Source organism: Elgaria multicarinata, chromosome 3 (genome assembly GCF_023053635.1).
Source record: "Elgaria multicarinata webbii isolate HBS135686 ecotype San Diego chromosome 3, rElgMul1.1.pri, whole genome shotgun sequence".
Lineage (NCBI taxonomy): Eukaryota > Metazoa > Chordata > Lepidosauria > Squamata > Anguidae > Elgaria > Elgaria multicarinata.
Window position 1 is genome coordinate 49,383,863 of NC_086173.1, and position 18,831 is coordinate 49,402,693.

General features: G+C 39.0%; 2 protein-coding genes across 5 annotated transcripts in view; both read right to left on the minus strand.

Annotated features, from left to right (window-relative positions):
* CSNK1D (casein kinase 1 delta) overlaps positions 1–1,707 on the minus strand; it is a 35,265-nt gene extending 33,558 nt beyond the window's left edge. For all 4 annotated transcript variants that reach the window (XM_063120199.1, XM_063120200.1, XM_063120198.1 and 1 more), the window contains exon 1: positions 1,416–1,707. In XM_063120199.1, coding sequence (XP_062976269.1) covers positions 1,416–1,491 — 76 coding nt within the window. In that variant the 5' untranslated portion in view covers positions 1,492–1,707. The remainder of the gene's footprint in view (positions 1–1,415) is intronic.
* Positions 1,708–4,957: 3,250 nt separating this feature from the next.
* UTP18 (UTP18 small subunit processome component) lies at positions 4,958–18,696 on the minus strand. The gene is made up of 14 exons (XM_063120202.1): positions 18,412–18,696; positions 16,018–16,151; positions 14,484–14,579; positions 13,678–13,757; positions 13,290–13,381; positions 12,341–12,466; positions 11,709–11,883; positions 10,894–10,994; positions 10,267–10,357; positions 9,712–9,835; positions 8,211–8,385; positions 6,583–6,725; positions 5,869–5,913; positions 4,958–5,067 (listed from the first exon to the last, which is right to left on the minus strand). The coding sequence occupies exons 1-13, from the start codon at positions 18,673–18,675 to the stop codon at positions 5,889–5,891; spliced, it is 1,626 nt and encodes a 541-aa protein (XP_062976272.1). The 5' UTR covers positions 18,676–18,696; the 3' UTR covers positions 4,958–5,067; positions 5,869–5,888.
* Positions 18,697–18,831: the final 135 nt, after the last annotated feature.

Sequence of the window (18,831 nt, forward strand, 5' to 3'; positions counted from 1 at the left end):
CTACAATATTCTGATCCTGGATAAGGATTCAAAAGTATTGATCTTCCACAACCCTCCCCAATAGCTAGCTAAGAACAAAGAAGTACACAAATGATTTAATATGATTACACATCCATATTCTAATACAAAGCACTGTATTGGGGGCAAACTGCAAGGGGGTACTGGGTACCTTTCCATTTAACAAGAATTAACGGATTTCACAAAAGGAACCACAGCCCCTGACATGCATAAATTACTGTATTTTTAAACACAGTTGCTCAGACTTGGATTGACTGACATCCTTGTGCAGCAGCATGCATAATCAGCAATCCCATTACAGGCACTAAAGTGCATACTGCAATGCATAGGCATAAGCCTTTGCAAGATTGGACCCTGAATTATTTGCCAGCATCAGTTTCAACCATCAGATATTTTTTCTGCCTTACCTTTGCATAAACTCTATCCATTTGAAAGGAGACACCCAGACTACCTTACAACATACAAAATGCAAGAGAGAATCCACAGCAGCCCTCAGGGTCTATTAAAGATTTATCACCAAAGTTGTAAGTTAGCAGGCCTCTGACTCAGGTTCACAATTATATTGTCATCAAAACTAGGGGACTAGATTGAAAACAACCAGCTACGTCTTTCTTCCAGGAAGTAACACAAAGATATACTTTCACCCTAAATTACAATTCAGCTATTTAAAAAAAAATCATGGTGGATATGACAAGCCACAAAAGAAGGCATTAGCTTGCAAAATAACCTAAATCTACACAATTCTCTTTTAAAAACGGGGCTACTTCCTGGAGGCCTCACAACAAACATAGCTCCTTGCGAGTATTATTTTTTGTCCGTGAACAGCTGGTATACTCCAAACAATCAGACTTCGGTGTCAGAACCGGCCAAAACCGTTCAACCCTATAATGCCTTGCAGCCTATTGTTTTTTTAAACCCCATCCAGGAAGCGGAGTGAGGGGATGGAGAGAGCGAAAAGAGACAAGCAGCGACTTGCCCAAGGTCACAAATGGAAGTTACTGGACACTACTGTGGCTTCCAGTTTTCATTTTCCCCAGTGAGAATTAGAGCTATTGTCGTAACCGTGTTTGCCTGGAAGTAAGTCCCACTCAAATAAGTAGGTCTTACTCTAGAGTAAACATGGCTACAATGGCGCTGGCTGAGCATGTAGGGATACGACCATTTCTTCCCTTATCGTGCTTGATGCGGCTCTTGGGCGTTCCTTCGGTCACCTCATAGAAAACTGATTCAGTCCGCTGGGGTAGATCGACCCTAAAGGCCCCAGCAAGACGCAGAGTAAAGCGACCTCACCTCTCTTCCCCGAGGGAAGTCGCTTTCCTACCACGGCGCCTCACATAGCCCCCGAAACCCCGGGCTCCCCAAACCGCTTGGTTCATGCCAGAACAACCCCTCCTCACCGAGGTAAATGTCCCCGAAGGAGCCGCTCCCGATCTTTCGGCCAAGCCGGTACCGGTTCCCGACTCTCAACTCCATCGAGGCGGCTCGATTGGACCCAACCCAGTTGTGACGACCCTGACTCAGAGCAGGGGAATGCCAGCGACCATCGCGGCCCTTAGCCCCGTCTCTCGACGCCGGAGGGGTTGGGGAGCGACAGCGCACCCCGGGTGGGGCGGATGGACGCAGATTCCCCGAGACCCGGACCCCCCCTCAGCACAGCTAGGTCCGAGCCGCCATATTATGTGACCTCACTTCCTTGGCAACAGGGGGTGGAGCCTGAGGCGGAGGAGCATCCCTCTGATTGAAAGCTGGGTCAAGCGACAAGAATGGGGCGGGATTTTAAGATTGTGAGGCCTAGAGACGCTTCGTCTCCACGACAACCGCAGGACTACTGCCAGTGGCGAAAGCCTACCGGGCCTCTCTGTTGGTTCATTAATCACTTCCACTCCGATATCGCTTGGTAGCGGGCGGCATCTGGCCAACCCCTCCCATAAGAGCCAAAGCGGCTATTACCCCATGGGCAGACACAGAGATTAAGTTCGAAGGTGGCCCTGAGACCGGCTACATTTTGAGGACGTTTCGTCATAGATAACTAGGTTTCTTCACACAGTGTGCTCTTGAGGATGCAGCAGTGTAATCACCTTTACAATATCCTCTCGTAAAACCATCAAAAATGTTGACAAATCCAGCGAATACAATGAGACCATTGCTTGAGTCACGCATGACATCCCAAAGTATGGGTTGTCAATATATACAAACCCTGCACTATGTTTTTAACTTTTGGTTAACTATGAATTACTTTGTTTGTTGTTGTGTTGTGCTGTAAATTTTGGGTGGTTCATGGTTAACAACCAATATTTAAACCATATTGCAGGGTTTGTACACGACAACCGATACTTAACCTGTACCATGAGTTATGTGCAAACAAGGACTTTTATATGTAAAGACAGTTTCAAACTGGGGAAGCAAAGGGATGCTATCAGAGACCTCTCAAGGGCCTCATGAAACTACAGTATCCAAGAGTCTTTAGGACACATCTTGACAGTTCCAAATAGTTTTCTGTTATCATGTAGGTATGCCAGATATTGTACCATCCCCATATTGTGGATGAAAATATAGGTTTCAGGCTTTAGCTAAAATAGCCCATTTTAAAGAAAATACAACCAGAGATTGTATGTTTGAACATCAAATTGTATCAGTCTTTTCAGAAGAAAGGGACCAGAGAGAATAGTGTACTGCTCAAGGGTGTCAGAAAGAACCCTGTTACATTACTGACAACTATAAACATTTAAGGTGGAAGCCTTGGTAAAGTCCAAGCCTAACTTCCACCCACCGCTTAGGGGAGAGCAGTTTCTTAAGATCTACTTATTTGGACTAGTTTGCAAAGATACAGTTAAGTTCAAGAAGAGTTTTTTTAAAAAAACTGTATAATACAATTGAACTTTACTGTTTTTGGTAGATTTATACTTGCCATCTGGCCATTTCCCTTACACAGTTGCTATCAAGAGTGCATCTCACAAAGAAGTACAAAGAAACTTTTACATTGAGTATTCTCATTTATCTTGATATAAAAATATGCCAAGAGAATACTAGATTATAGCTTTCTTACTGGCTATATTTCCTTTGAGATTGATCATTGTGATTCATAACTATAATATTCTGGGTCCTACAAAGCATTATTTTTATTACAATTATTGGGAATTTTGTAGTATATAATGGGCTGGATCCAGATGTAATGTATTGATGTGACTGCAATTTGTAAAATATACTTTTGTACACTCACAACATGCATAATTTTGAGTTATGGATATTTCTGCACTGTGTATTATGAAATATGCTTTATTCCAGTGATGTGAAGGAAGGTATAACTGAAACATGTCTTTAGTTTCCCATACACAATAACAGTTTTGACTTTGACTTTTTTGCTGCTATATTCTGGTGCTGCCCCTTGTTCTTCTGTTAGTATCTAAAACTAGCCTCTCTGAGGAACAATATTCTTATTTAATATAAAAAGTAGATGATCAAGCCAACATAGAGTATTGGGTATAACACTGAGTAGCAAAGTTTTACCTTTCCCTTTGTATCCAAGTTGAGCTCATTTATATGTAAACGTATACATGTTGGAAGCTGACACACAGCATTTCTTTCACAATTGGATAAAGTTATGAACTATGAAGTGAAGTTCTCTATAGAAGGGATGGAGAGTGGGCTGGACAGAGAACGTCACACTTTAAATAGAACACTGAAATCAATGGGGCTTAGACTACAACACTGAAGTTATGACTTTCAACCCAATCCAGTGTAAGTATTGTGTGAAGTTAGAATTGTGGATATTTGACCTTGGTTGGAACTTTAAATATATAAAATGCAGGTGTTTATTCATTTTTCCCAGTACTGTGTTGATCCTAGATATCGTATTTTAGGTTTTTTGTCTTGCTATTTAAAATTTAAGGGGAGAAGAGGACAACCTGTTCACACTTTACAAGTAAAACATTAGGAAAAATACTTTATTGATGGGTCTGAAAATTACTTGTCTTAGTCTTCAAAGCCTGGGTGTCCTGGACATCTAAAGAATGACTTTCTACTACAAAGTCTTATTTTAACTGCCTTGAGAAAGTTGTGAGAAACGGTAAAAACACCTCAAATTGTTTTGACTAAGATGCACTATTGAAATAATTAGTATGCATCTTTTTGTTAACGTGTAGTACATAGGATAGCATTGAGGAATTATGAACATGCTGGCTGGGGAATGCTGAGACTTTGTCAAAACATGCCTAGAATTGCACCTTAAGCCAATGATAACGAAGTATCACCACACATCAATGGAATTCTTAGTATAAGGAAGATAAACTCTGTATACCCCATGAGGGAGAGCAAGTAGTCTAAGTCCAAACATATATTACTGGACCAGTCCAAAAGTTCATCTATTCCTGTGTTTGGTTTCATGCAATTTGATCTTCACATCTGGAACTCAGAAGTGGGCTGCTTGTAAATGTAGACATTTCTTTGGCTACCACGCATGATAGCTATCATTAAACGTATTCTTCATGAATGTGTCTAATCCAGATATCTAAATTAGTGCCCAACAGTACTTCCGTTAGTATGATCTGTGAAATTGTACTTTTCTTATGCCGGTCCTAGACTGATTGCCACTAAACTTTGATAATGCTAAGCTCTAGTATTTTTTGTGTAAGAGAAATGTCATCTTTACCTACCATTTAAACACACTTAGCTATTCTCAACTGAAAATCAACCATGTCTGAATACTCCACATGGAGAAAAATTCAGCAGAGAGACAGCATGACAACAAGACTAGGCTAAAACTATTTCTCCAACATGCTATTTCTCTTTATCTCTCTCGCCAAGTATTTTTCTGAGATTTTAGCGCATCTTAAGAGCATTGCCCCACATGGTTTTTCTGCATGAGTGGGCCAGACCTTACATCCTTGTAATAAGTTTTTAAAATACATTGGTGATGTAACAGAAAAATATGGGAGACAGGTTTCTGTAATTTATGAAAAAATGCTATGTATTGATACTCATGTACATACATACAAAAACATTAAGGCAATACACCAAAAATCCACATTCTTAAACCACAGGTTACACCATCTGTAAAGAGAAGAGGAAGAACTGCAAGTCAGCACATTTTTATTTTGAAAAGCTTTTTGTTGCTGAAGTTTATGAACAATTATACATTAGTAAGGCATTTAAGCAATTATCAGTATGGAATACTACCAAAAGCAAGTTAGATTTAAATTTCATCTTTCGTCCTTTCTATAAAAGGTACACAAATCCACTTGAATCACGATAAAGTGCATATTGTAGCAATACAATCTTATGCATGTATAAGTAGTAAGGTCTATCATGTTCAAGGGGCTTTCTCCTTAGCATGCATAGAGTTTGCAAATTCAGCAGCAAAGCAACAGGAGAGTAGCCCACAGGGGTGTCCAGGTATAGAAAGCAGCCTCCAGACCCACCTACCCCTCACCCCAAACTTGCCCGCCCCTGGTTTAGCAGATGAAACATCTGAATATTGATAAAACTCATGATTTAAAAAGTCCATCACATACTCATGCAACTGATGGAAACGAGGGTAGACTGATAATTTGGTTGGTTATACCCAACCAAAGCCCTTCTGCTGATGGAAGGCTCTTTAATCTAGGAGAGAATTCTGTCACCATAAGAAGGTAGGGTGGAATTTCTACAGCCCTCATGCTACCTCCCAAGATGCTCCAAAACAGTTCCCCAACCCACCAGAGCAGATTTGAAGGGGCACAGGGGGAGGAGGAATTGTTGAGGCCCCCTCTGCAATTAATTGATAGAAGTGCCTCTCTTCTTGTTACAAGAAAAATGTTTAAGCTACCGAGCCAGTAATTCCCCAGTAGTGCTTCTGCTTCAGTTGATAATTACCTCACTCTAAAGTAGCCAGTTTAGAAGTCTGAGTAGTGTTTCAACCTGCAAAGTTAAAACAGAGTTAATCTGCAGGAGTTTAGGAGCTATTTCCACCCTACAATGTTACAAATCAAGTTTGTCCTACTCTTTAATACATCACATTGATGGTGCTATATAAATAAATTAATAATAATAATAATAATAATAATAATAATAATAATAAAAAGTCCTGAACAATTTCATCTAGCAATGTTTATTTTATTTAATTCTTAAACAGTAAAAGCAAAGCAAGAAAAATGTGCAAGCCCTCAGATAAAAATGTGTACAATTTCCACACGTTAAGTAAACTCACTCAATAGGTGTAATCCAGCCAGAGTTAAAATGCTTTAAAGCTGCAGTCCGATGGAATGTTAGGTGCACTTAAATACATTGATTTTATTGGGTTTAGGTGTGCCTAGACTCTCAGCCTGTGTCATTTATTAAATACTAGAGATTTAAACACGTATTTAGCTGCTCCATTAAAATAAATGGCTTGAAGTGCTTAATGTTGACTAAAGCATATCCAGTGCTTGGAAATACATTCATTTCTCCTCACACCCCCAAAACAAAATAAAACCTGTTTTATTATGATTAGGTATCAGAAGCAATGACAATAGCAGTCTAAACGTTTGTGGCAATAAAGCTTGCATTAAGAATACCATCCCAATTCCAATAGTATGATCTAATACATACCTGTACAATAACGCTTTTCCTTTGTTATTTGCTATGGAAAAATATCCACTTCTTGGAGAGAAATCCATGGAGTTAGCCAAGTATATTAGCTTTCTTCTGAATACAGGAAAATTTGAGAATACAGTAAGTGAAGGAAGATGGACCTGTTTAAATGAATGGGACAAAGCAGTCAAATAAATGGAGGTGGGAAGAGGATGGAAGCAAGAGCACAATTAAATGTCATAAATGAAAAAAATTCCTTCAAATATATCAAGTTCTACAGCTACTCTTCTGACTACGATCCTAATCTGAAGAGCTTCTTAAACAAAAGTTTTTGTGTGCTCAGCAGGGCTTTACAACATCCCTCCTGCAGCTGCCCACATGGATTACAAGCTTTTGAAACACCCTAGAGGTTGGACCCAGAGTGTTGTTCCATCAGTGGTAGCATCTCATAAGCCAGGTTCTGCTCAGAACATTCCTGATGGTGGAAAGGGATGGGGAGAGAGATGATCTGACCTTGCATCCATCCAGTGCTACCTTTGCACTGTTCCAGAGGATCCATCAATCCCCTTGAGCAAATTTTCAGGAGCACAGCTGTAGATGGAGGGGGGATTTGAATAAATGGGCTCTCCTCCCATTTATCAGCAGGATACTTCCACTGGATCAGAAACCTCCTATGACGGAAGGAACCCTTCCATTTGCGAGAGGCATATTCTGGATGCAATCCCAAATTTTAAAAGCAGTCTGTGAAGGTACCTATTATACATGTAATAAGCTAGAAACTGGAGAGGAAAAAGCCACGGTTATGATGAGAAAGCGTCCCTTTCCAAAGTCCTTAAGGTAAGACAAGATCACCTCAAGCAATACAGAAAGATCTCTGTGGTTGTTATATTGGTGATTTCCAAAAATAATTATCCTAATTCAAGATGTCCTCTCTATGCAACATGCATGAAGCTAGCATATATGAAGAGGTAAGAATTTTCTGGACTGTATTAGTTACATCATAATTACTGAAGTAGCAAAAAGGCTACAAAACATCCAAATATGCCAAGTGCTCAGGATGAAAGGTTCAGCACTAGTGTTAACTAACATTAAAACTTTTCTAAGGGAAAATGATCAGCTTGGGCGGAAGGAAAAAGTTCAAACAAGCATTTAATTATAAGAGGAACTGTATTTTTTTTTTTATGAAATTGGGGCAGAGGAGATGGATAGGAGCAGGGGTGCTTTGAAGACATAGGAGTCAAAGGCCAGGATGCTGGAGGAGAACCTTGAAGTGGGATTACTAAGAGCTGAAGCCAAGCAAGAGAACTTTGAAGTATGGGGTCGGCAATGTAAATGTGGATCAGGGAGCCAAGGGATCTGATTACTGAATTTTATGACTTGAACAAGCCAGCCAAATCTTTGGCTACAGGTCCTTTTGTTATAGTGTAGTTAAATTTGGTACAGCAAGATCAGCTAAAGTTTGAATCAAGAGGAACGAAGTAAAGGCCTTTCTAACGTTTTTGGGATGGGAACAAAATTTTAAGAAGCACTTGAAATGCCTTCAAAAAAAGAAAGACTATATATACAACAGTATGTTTTATTTTATTAAGTATCAGTCACTGAATTAAGCCTACTCTGAACATTTCCTTACTAAGAAAAATTCTTACCAGCTTCACTGCATCATCAACTTTATTAGAAGCCATTGCAAGTATTTCACTGGTGGGATTGAAGGATAATGATGTAGCAGCTGTGACCAAGTTCATTACAGCCTTAAGAGGTTTAGGACTAGTTTCTCTAAGACAATCATCATAGGCATATATATTCACAACTCCAGAACTGGACCTACAAGAAATAATAGTTAGTAGCCAGTAAACAAAATGGAGGCAAAGCGGCAGTTTATATACAAGATCAAATGTTTATCCACAACTACTAAGGGTCATTTCCTATCATGTAAACTGAATAGGGATGTATGGATTACATAAAAACTGTTCCATCTGTGTTTCGTGGATTGTGCAGTGTCATTTGTTCCAGCATCTGTTCCTAGACAAGATTTTTTTTAAAATCTGTTATGCGGAAAAAATACCCAAATAATTCCATAAGAAAGTTCAAAACAATTTTAACTTAGCTGGTTTTATATTGCTTTTTAAAAAAAACTTATCACGATTTAAATTTGTCCGATACCTGTTGTATTTTATGGTTTTAATTGAGCACTGTCCAGAGAGTCTTGGCTAATGGGCAATATAAAAAATGTAATAAATAAAATAAAAATTTGCTTGACAGAGCTTGAGCAATTTTGCTAAGAAGATTGGGTAATTACTACAGGATCCAGATACGTAAAGCTGGTGGAGACTTACCCAAAGACTCACAGCTGTAATTGCTGCCAAAGGTTCTTCTACCAAGTATTGACTTGGAGGTGGGGGGATACTTATGGAACCAACAAATGTCAGTTTGCTTTTGTTTAATTAACTTTTGTGCCATAATAAAAATATTTTGCACCTTTAGAGTGCAAAGTGTTACATATGTTGTATAAATCAAATGGTAAATATGCCAATTAGATCCATTTTAATTCCAGATGGTTACACAACAAATTGTGGACAAGTCAAAGGGGGATGAATACTTATACAAGGCCCTGTATGTGGTTCATGTAACCTTGAAGTAATGCCCTCTAGAGAGATTGAATATGGTTACTCAGTGGTGAAAAGAAATACATTCTATTACTTCAAAAGTTCCAATTGCAATCACTTTTTTTTAAAAGACAGGTTCTGGGATTGAGCTCCAGTTCAAATTAAGCCTTTATGCTACAGGTAGACATGGGTGGAAGGAAAGATTTTCTATTTTGCATTCTGCTCACTAGTATGCACAGCATATTAGGAGCAGCAATTGCTCCCCATTACAGTTCAGTGGTTCCATTTTTATTATAATGAGGGACGGCCACAAACCTGCTCTACAGAATATATCTGCAAAGGGATGCTCAATATTCAACTAAGTCTTGAAATTATGGGAGCCATCAGTATATAAACCACCAATTATAAATAAGGTATCGTTAGGATCTTTTATAAAACTCAAACTTGAATTCAAGTGTTTGCAACTTGTTCACCTGATAAATTAGGATGGTTTTCTGGTACTTTATGCAAATACAGCTCAAATACTGGCTATGCTTTCACTTACCCACATGCCACATATTGGCTGTTTTTGGAGACTGCAATAGATGTACCATAAAGACAACCTTCATCAGTAAACTTGTTCAGACACCGCCTACTTTTCACATCCCATATGAAGACTTCACCGTCAGCTGACAAACAGACATAAGGAAGATGTTAGCAGAAACAATATATGTACGTACCATTTAAATCAAAATGCTGGATTTGGAAAAGTCTGCTAAAGTATGAACATTCTGACAATACATCAAAAAATAGTAACAAAATAACCCTCTCTGCTACCCTAAGTAAGGTTTGAAATACTAACTATTCTCCTGTTGGAATTTTATTAACAGTAAGTACTGACAGGTAAACTCTATGGCCTGAAGGGTAAAAGAAACTGCTGTTTCACTTTATGGGAGTTTGTACTAGGTACTGTTAAACATTTTACTGCATGCTACTATAGGTGCTGTTTAAGTAAAAGGAACCTATACTATAACACCAATAGACACCAAACCAAGTCCTTTTTATGAATAATGAACACCTGCAAACGTTCTGCATGTTTGCAGAAGTGTGAAAGTCTTACCAGAATGTGTGTAGATTTTGCTGCTGTCTGGTGAGAAAGATGATGCAACAGCCCTCCCATTTATTTTCATACTTCCAACAAGCTCTTTTGTCTAAGATGGATGAATAATGCTTATCAAAAAAATTATTCACAAGATAGTTAAGTAAAACAATCTGATCTCAAAGAGGAATGGCCCTCTGCAATGTATGTGTGTGTGTTGGGGGGACCTTAAAGGAGCATAAAAATATTTTATTGGCCCAATATGTTCAAAATATACTTCTTCACAGACACTTTAAAAGCATACTAGTGTGTTCTCCATTGAATTCAGCTCCGCCCTTTCTCCCTGTTATTGGTGCCTTTGGTTTTGTTTCTCCTTCTATAAACTCTACCATATTACTGGCTTATTTATTTAATGATTTAAGACTTTTACCAAACAAAACTCAAAAAGTTTATAAACTAAATGGCTATCAGTAACGCTTATTTGGATTTAACAAAAACATAATCGAGAAATCCACAGATCAACCCCATGAACAACTTTTTATTAATTTTAAAAGGTCAGTACCACGTTAATTTTTCAGTGTCAATATCAACTAGAGTTAATATTATAAAAATAATGCAACTACAAATGCTGCTTTCCAGACATTTTACCTTCATCGTTATCAAATGCAGGTAGCCTGATGTCCCATTAAGGAGCAGGAATGTCCCATCTGGAGATACTTCAAATTTTCTGACAATCTTCTCTTCTAAACCTTAAATTCAAAGCAAAGATATGATGTGGATGTATAGCTCCAGCACACATAGGAGTTAATCCTAGGTAACCATGAATAGGATTGTAGCATAAGGTATGACAGGTCATTTGTTGTACATATTAATAAAACAACCTCTAATTTTACATTATTAGAAAAGCTATGGGTTAACTTGCTTATTGCTTATAAGTGTGCTTTTAAAAATTGGAACCCTAAAGATATTTCATGGGGTACTTTCAAGGGCTGTATTTTTAAAAAGAAAAACATTGAAGAGGATAATAAATGGTTCAATCTTTAAATGTTTATGCTTTCATTCTTTTCTATATATATCCCATAGCTCCAAAGATACAGAAGAACATTATCTAATAATATGTGCAGTCCTTATCAACTGATTGGCCTGATAGCCATTTAAACAATGTAACATACACCTGTATTTCCTGACCCCCTAACAACATGAAAGGTACTTATTAAGAATGCGGTACAGGAGCTACTTCTGCTGTTCCCACAGCCTGCCTGATCTATAGAAAGCATTTAACCGAAACAGTTATTCATTCAGCAAAAGCAGACATGTGGTAATAAGGATAATACATTTGCCAAGCCTTTTCAGTCTAGTTTTGAAAAAAATAAAATTATAATCTTGAGCCTTATTGACATACAACATTGATCTGCTTAAAATGTAATGTGTAAAAAAAATGTAAAAAGCAGTTCAACCCCTACCTCTGATATGGTTTACAGGAATAATCTTTCCACCCATCATGTCATATATATAGAACAGCTTATTGCGAATGCTAGTGGCTATAACCTGCTCTCCATCTGCACTGAAACGTGCCTTAAAGACTGGGAAGCCTTCCAAATGAATGCTCTGTATCTTTGGATTAGTGATACCATCCACCTTTAAAGAGAAAAACACTAGGGTGAAAAATTAAAGCATGTGCATATTTAGGAAGTTATATAAATACAAGTATAATAAATAGCTATTACCAGAGTTTCCTGAATTTAACTATCTGGTTAAAAAAAACCTAAGCCTTGCAATACATATACACACCCTATATATCCCTCCTCAAACTAATGTTTGTAAACAAGAGCTCTGAACATGCATGGGATGGCTATTGCCTGCTACTGTAGATGGAGCTTCAAAAGAACAAGGCACTCTTTCCACATCTAAACAAAGTGGAAGCCCTGTTTGCTTTTGGTCACTGCTAGTCCTTAATTTTATGTATCACATGCTACTTATATCTCATACACATAGGGTATCAACAAAGCATGTCCCTGCGAACCAGTTCCAATAATACTATGCAAGGAGAAAATCAAAGCAGAAACTATTACGTTCTACATCAACTATTTCTCACCTGGAACAGTGATACAGACCGATCGAGCCCAGCTGTCATAACAACTTGAGCAGAAGGATGGAATTGTACAGTTGTCAGTTTTACATTTGACTGACGTTCATTATTAGCATGCAAGCAGTTTTTCATCTAAAAAGCAAAAGAATATACATAGACATTGCGCAGTTCTGCAATCTCTATGAAACAGAAAGTATAGAAATGCAAAATTTAAGAACTAAGTGTGCATTACTGGCATATATTCCATTGAAGTTGCTACTAATTCAGTTAATTGGACAAGTGATGATAATTCAAAATACAAGAGTACAATACTCTAGATAGTTCTCCCATTTCCCTCGTTTGTAGAATATACTGACCTAAATGCACAGGAATAGATATTCACAGGTTAAATGCCTCAAGAACCTAAAACAACTATTATTCAAGCACTTGGTAAACATTTTATTTAAGGTATTTTTATCCTTTTATTGAGTAAATACGTTTTTATTTATTTACTCAATAAATTAAATAAATAAGCACAAAATAGCTTTACAAGATCAATAATAGAGCAGTCCTTGCCTTCAGGTTTTCAATCTAAAACACATGACACAAAAGGAAAAAGGAATGCTCTTTGCTGCATGGAACAATCCCATGGAAGACTATCGATGTTCAACAAGACAACATAAGGCAAACTAAATAATTTTAGAGCAGTTACTGAATTTCTATTTTCAGATTATTTTTTCTTTATTGTGGAAGCTCCACATAACTATTTCTTCAGGCTTAGACAACATTGCTGCAACACATTCAAGGTATGAAAATGCTCTCAATTGTGTTATATGGAGACTTTTCTCATTAAAGCCCTCATTTTTCTCAAATTTAAGTCAGGTGCCCCAAAGCCTATGATTTCCTATATATAAGATTGCCATTGATCGTAATTAGAACACATTATGTGCATCAAAATGGAGCAGATTATTTTTACCTGTAAAATGCCTCTTGGTAGAGAATCTGAAACAGTCACAAAATTGCCTGTCTTGCGTAAGAGATCATCATCCCCTTCATCCTCACTGTCATCTTAAAAAGAAGAAATAATTTTGAATATTGCATTTATTATTTCATCTATGCTTATATAAGTATTAACATGCAGCCGTATTTATGTGAACCATCAGCTTAAAATGAAACATAGTTATTTGGGGCGGGGGGGGGGGGAGTCAAGACTGTATTCAGTATAGTCAATTTTTGCTATCCTGCTCTTAGGTATGATTACTCAGAAGTTAATTCCCACTGAGACATTTTCCATAGTAAGTGTGCACAGGATTACACCTTACTTTCTCTGCTTCAATTCACAGTAAAGAAAGCCCGTTGTTTACCTTCACTTTTTCTTTTTCTTACTTTCTTCTTTATGTCCCTCTGTGCCCAAGCAGGGGTTGCTCCCATAGCACTCCGAAATCTAAGAAAGAACAATTTCTTCACAATTACTACTTAAGATACTACAGCCTTATAAATACAAGTTTCAAAAAACCATCAGAAAAGTTATATAAATAGCATTTGCTAGTCAAAGCTAAAGGGAGGGAAGAAGAGGGATGTGAGAATTAAACAGTTTTGGATACATGGCAATACAGCAAGGCAGAAGGAAGGCAGTCTGGAGTGCTTGCTCACTCCTCCCATATCCCCTGAACCCTTCTAGTTACACATGCAGCCACCCTGTGACGCAAGAATAAATTACTTAAAAGAAGTACCAGGGAATGAACAGCATCCTGTCTACCCCATCACACTCTCAAGCCTTTCATTCTGAATAACCATACTGAAATGCTTTTCAGAGTGCATCCTAATCATTTCAACATGTGCGGTCCCTTCCTATTCTGCTTGCTCCTGAAACTCTCTCTCTCTTACACTTAAATTAGTTTCTTCATATTAGGAATTAGAACTTTGTGGCAGCATACAGGAACAACAAAAAGTTATCTCTGCATGCTATTCTACATGTTACTACATACATCTTCAAAAGTGCAAAATGATTTACAAATTGTCATGAAAGAGAGCACATAGGAAGGCCACTTCTGAAGTAAGCAAATTGTCCACAAATACTTCTTGCATTTAAACAGAGAAGTGATGCCGAAACTTGTGAATAGTCTTTAACATATACTTCCCCTATTCATATGTTACTACTAAAACATACTGTTCCTGAAGTCTTCTTTGAAGTTTTTCTTTCGTAAGCTTCCTTTCTGCATCACTTTTCATCATGTTTTTTCGATATCGATGGGTCATGTCAATTCTAGAAGAACAAAGCCATATGCTAAATTTGCTCAGTTCTTTAAAAGCATTCATTTAACAAAGATCATCATTTTACAAATTTAGTCAAGTAGGTAGCTTACATTTTATGATGCAGTGGCATGCAGGCCATGTTGTGCCATATACTAGCTCAGCTTTCCCCAACCTGGTGCCCTTCAGATGCACTGGATTATCATCATCTCCAGTCAGCAGGCTGGGAAAGGCCTATACTAGATTATGACTCAGTTCAGACAACACAGTAGTTAATGCAGTGAGAAAACTCCACACAACATGTTCTAACTCCACCATTGCGCTGCGCTCAACATCTAAGGTCCTCTTCCGAGTGCCTACTCCGAGGGAAGCTCGGAGGATGGCAACAAGGGAGAGGGCCTTTTCAGTGGTTGCCCCCCGACTGTGGAATGATCTCCCCGATGAGGCTCGCCTGGCGCCAACATTGTTATCTTTTCGGCGCCAGGTCAAGACTTTTCTCTTCTCCCAGGCATTTTAACAGCATTTAACAACGTTAAGTTTGTTTTTAATGGACCCCAGAATTGTTGTTTTTAAATTGATACTGTTGTTTTTATGCTGTTTTTTATGTTTTTGATGGTTTTTAAATTTTGTATACTTTTAATGTTTAACATTTTTAATTGTTGTAAACCGCCCAGAGAGCTTCGGCTGTGGGGCGGTATATAAATGTAATAAAATAAATAAATAAATAAATTGTGTGACTGTGGGCTACCTTTAAGTTGAGTAAAATTCATCACGACATTTGATTGACAGTTCCTCCACCCTCTCTCCTCTCCCTGTCCTCCCGATGGTATCCCATCAGCCACTGCTGCAAAAAACAATCCTTGTGGCTCTCCTAGAATGGCCCTTGCTTCTTTCACCACTCTTGCCAGGGAACTCTGTAGCCAGTAGGAAAAGTCAACGCAACAGAAAACTCCACGGAGCCCTCCACACAACATAACTGTTGTGCAGGAACTCTCCTCTGCACAGTGTGTATATTCAGTGTAGAGTGTTTTCCAAAAAAAATCCAACATGGGGTTGTGTTTTCCTGCCAGACAACACAATTCTCAATGGGGTGTAAAAACTCCACGGTGGAGTTCTAAACCATTGTTGAGAAACATGCTGCCTGAACTGAGCCAGTATCTTGCAAGCAGCTGTCTATATTTCTATTCACACACAAAGCTTAATTTTATGAGCAACGAGGCCTCAGTAGTTCCAAACATCTCAAGAGGTCAGCCAGACTATCATTTTGTGAAGAAAAGATGGAAGCTCAGAAACTAGCAAGAGTTGAGATGATGGAGAGAAGACCTTTATACCCCAGTCCTAAACATGTTAACTAAGAGACATGTCTGACAGAGTTCATTGTGACTTGCTTACAAATGAGTCCTACCTATCCCCTTTGATTGACAAGTCAATTTACTATGAATATTGCTTACATTTCCTCAGTTTCGTCATCTTCATCCACCCACACTGGCTTCTTAGATGAAAAAAGGTTGTCTTCTGTTTCGTTTTCCACTTCTGAGTCACTCGACACTCCTTCAAGAAGATCACCACTGACCACATCTGGGACCTTAAGTTTTTTTTTTTTTAAAAAAATGGTTTTAAAAAGTCAGAACAGAACTAAGGTTTAACTGCCCCATAAAATGTCTCCATTGTTTATTTACCAACTATTTATCAGAAAAGATTAAAGATGAGAAAACTGTTAAGGCCAGCCTCAGCCATGCTGTCACTTAAATCCAGAAATAATTCTCCCAGCCCAGATGAGACAGAATAGGTCATTTTACCTGCAACTACAAGGTTTTGTTCTGGTCACTGTGGTGGCTGAAAAAGGCTGTGAGGTGCTTCTTACTGAAGACCAAAGAAGGGGTTATCAGATGTCTACAAATGGCATCTGGTATTATTATTATTATTATTTTTTATTTATTTATTTATTTATTTATTTATATAGCACCATCAATGTACATGGTGCTGTACAGAGTAAAACAGTAAAACAGTAAATAGCAAGACCCTGCCGCTTAGGCTTACATTCTAATTAAATCATGGTAAAACAATAAGGAGGGGAAGAACAACATCAAGTTTTAAAAGCTTTAGGAAAGAGAAAGGTTTTTAGCTGAGCTTTAAAAGCTGCGATTGAACTTGTAGATCTCAAATGTTCTGGGAGAGCATTCCAGGCGTAAGGGGCAGCAGAAGAAAATGGACGAAGCCGAGCAAGGGAAGTAGAGGCCTTTGGGCAGGTGAGAAACATGGCATCAGAGGAGCGAAGAGCACGAGCGGGGCAATAGTGTGAGATGAGAGAGGAGAGATAGGAAGGAGCTAGACTGTGAAAAGCTTTGAAGGTCAACAGGAGAAGTTTATATTGGATTCTGAAGTGAATTGGAAGCCAGTGAAGAGATGCCAGTGCCATCTGCCCTGTTACTGTGCCAATGCAGCCTAACCCCTTTCATAATTAGCTGTGAAGGAACAGGAATCCTCCCCTCTGGTTTGGCATAGGAAGGGACATATTTAAGGTGATAAATTTAGCAATGCCCAATTCATCACTTGAGGTATGGCCTTAGCCTGCTTTATAGTAAAAACCTGCATTTCTTTTCATCAGTGTGAATTCCATTTCCTGCTGGGATTGTTAATATTAAATTCTTGAGGAAGATGGCATTATCCATTAAGAAGACATTGTATACAATGATACAATGCAGTCTTTATGTTCAAACAATTGCCCTAATACAAAAAAGATGAAGTCTCCACATAAGACTGGAGACTATTTGTTGCAGAACTGTAAGAGAGGCACCCCAAAATGTACAAGAATGCAGTTCTGCCCCCTAACATTTCATCTCTCTAGAGATGAGATGCTGCTCCTTAACTAAAACCTCATCTTTCAGTTCCACATAAATAATTCAATGTGAGCTATTGCTCATCCTTTTCTCCATGTAATGCAAATGAAAACTCAGTTTAAGTGATTAGCATTACTCCACCCTAGAAAGTTAACATTGTTTCTGAAACATCGCATGCTACAACCTGGTAACAGACTGTAACAGAACCCAATACAGATCTTGCTTTTTCCTGAATGGGAATGCTTCCCCAAATCAAACAGATGTGCCTAATTCATGAGTACTGTGGTTCATCGCATTTGCAAATGTTTATGTGATCTCAGGTATTGAAGCCACCACAAAGTAATCAGAAATTGAACTATCCATCATCCCCACTTTTGCACTGTGCAAGTTCAGGTAAATGCGCCCATACATTAAAGTATTGAGACCTCATCTCACCTCTTGGAATAATTTTAAAGTGGATCGGACAGAAGATCACAAGTGCTAATCTCACTACTTACCTGTGTAAATAATAACATTCATAGAGCCACCATACTAAAAAAAATTAAGATATAACAGGTTGCATCCAATTTTAGTCTAGCATAAGTTCATCTATTTCAATGGGTCTACTCTAAGTAGGGATAACAACAGATATAACCCAAGGTCCCACAGTCTGACTAAATCCATCATAACTTTACCTATGTTCTGTTACTAAAGCAACAGTTGCACCCATCTCTTCTGAACATTTGATATTGAACAATTTACTAGGACCATCTCTGTTTCTCTCTTTTTAGTGGACCAAAGCTTCTGGCCTACATGCCAGGCACAAATCCTTAATTCTGGTGGAATATCCGCCACTACTGCATCTCCATATCTAGAAAAGGTTCACCTGCTGAATTCTCGCTTGCCATGCAGCGGCCAACAGAAACCCGGTGGAAGAGAAGGACGGAGAGAAGAATCTTATCTACTAGGTCCTATCAGGCAGAGTTGTGCGGACAGCCAAGGGCAAACGAGGCTGCAACCCAGTACCTGTGCGGATGAGCCTCGCAAACGTCGCAACAAGTCCTCTCCATCGTCTACGTCCCCAAAGACGAGCTCCTCCAGGCCACGCTCGGCCGCGGGCTTCTCTGCCAGAAGGGCCAAGTGCTGAGCCCGGCGGACCTTCTCTTTCTCTTCCTGAGCGGCAGCCCCGCGGCCGCCTTGACCCGCGGCCTCCTCATACCACCCGTCTCCCGCCCGCGGCCGTTTTCGCCCCAACGGCGTGGCACGGCGAGCTCCAACTTCAGCCTCCATACTCTTGTCCACCTTCACGCCCCAAAGCGGAAACGGAAATATCTGCCTCCACGTGACCCGGAAGTCTCGTTTCCATTCGGTAGCCGAGAGAGGCACGGGCGCACACACGGAGCCCAGCTCCTACCCGCGGCCGCTGGTTCCATGGAGCTACGAGGA

Coding starts and splice junctions, on each gene's coding strand:
- UTP18 (XM_063120202.1), bottom strand. CDS start 18,675: ATGGAGGCTGAAGTTGGAGCTCGCCGTGCCACGCCGTTGGGGCGAAAA. Junction 11,884..12,340: donor GGTCTGTATCACTGTTCCAG/GTGAGAAATAGT, acceptor TTCTCTTTAAAG/GTGGATGGTATCACTAATCC. Junction 6,726..8,210: donor TTGATGATGCAGTGAAGCTG/GTAAGAATTTTT, acceptor TCATTTAAACAG/GTCCATCTTCCTTCACTTAC.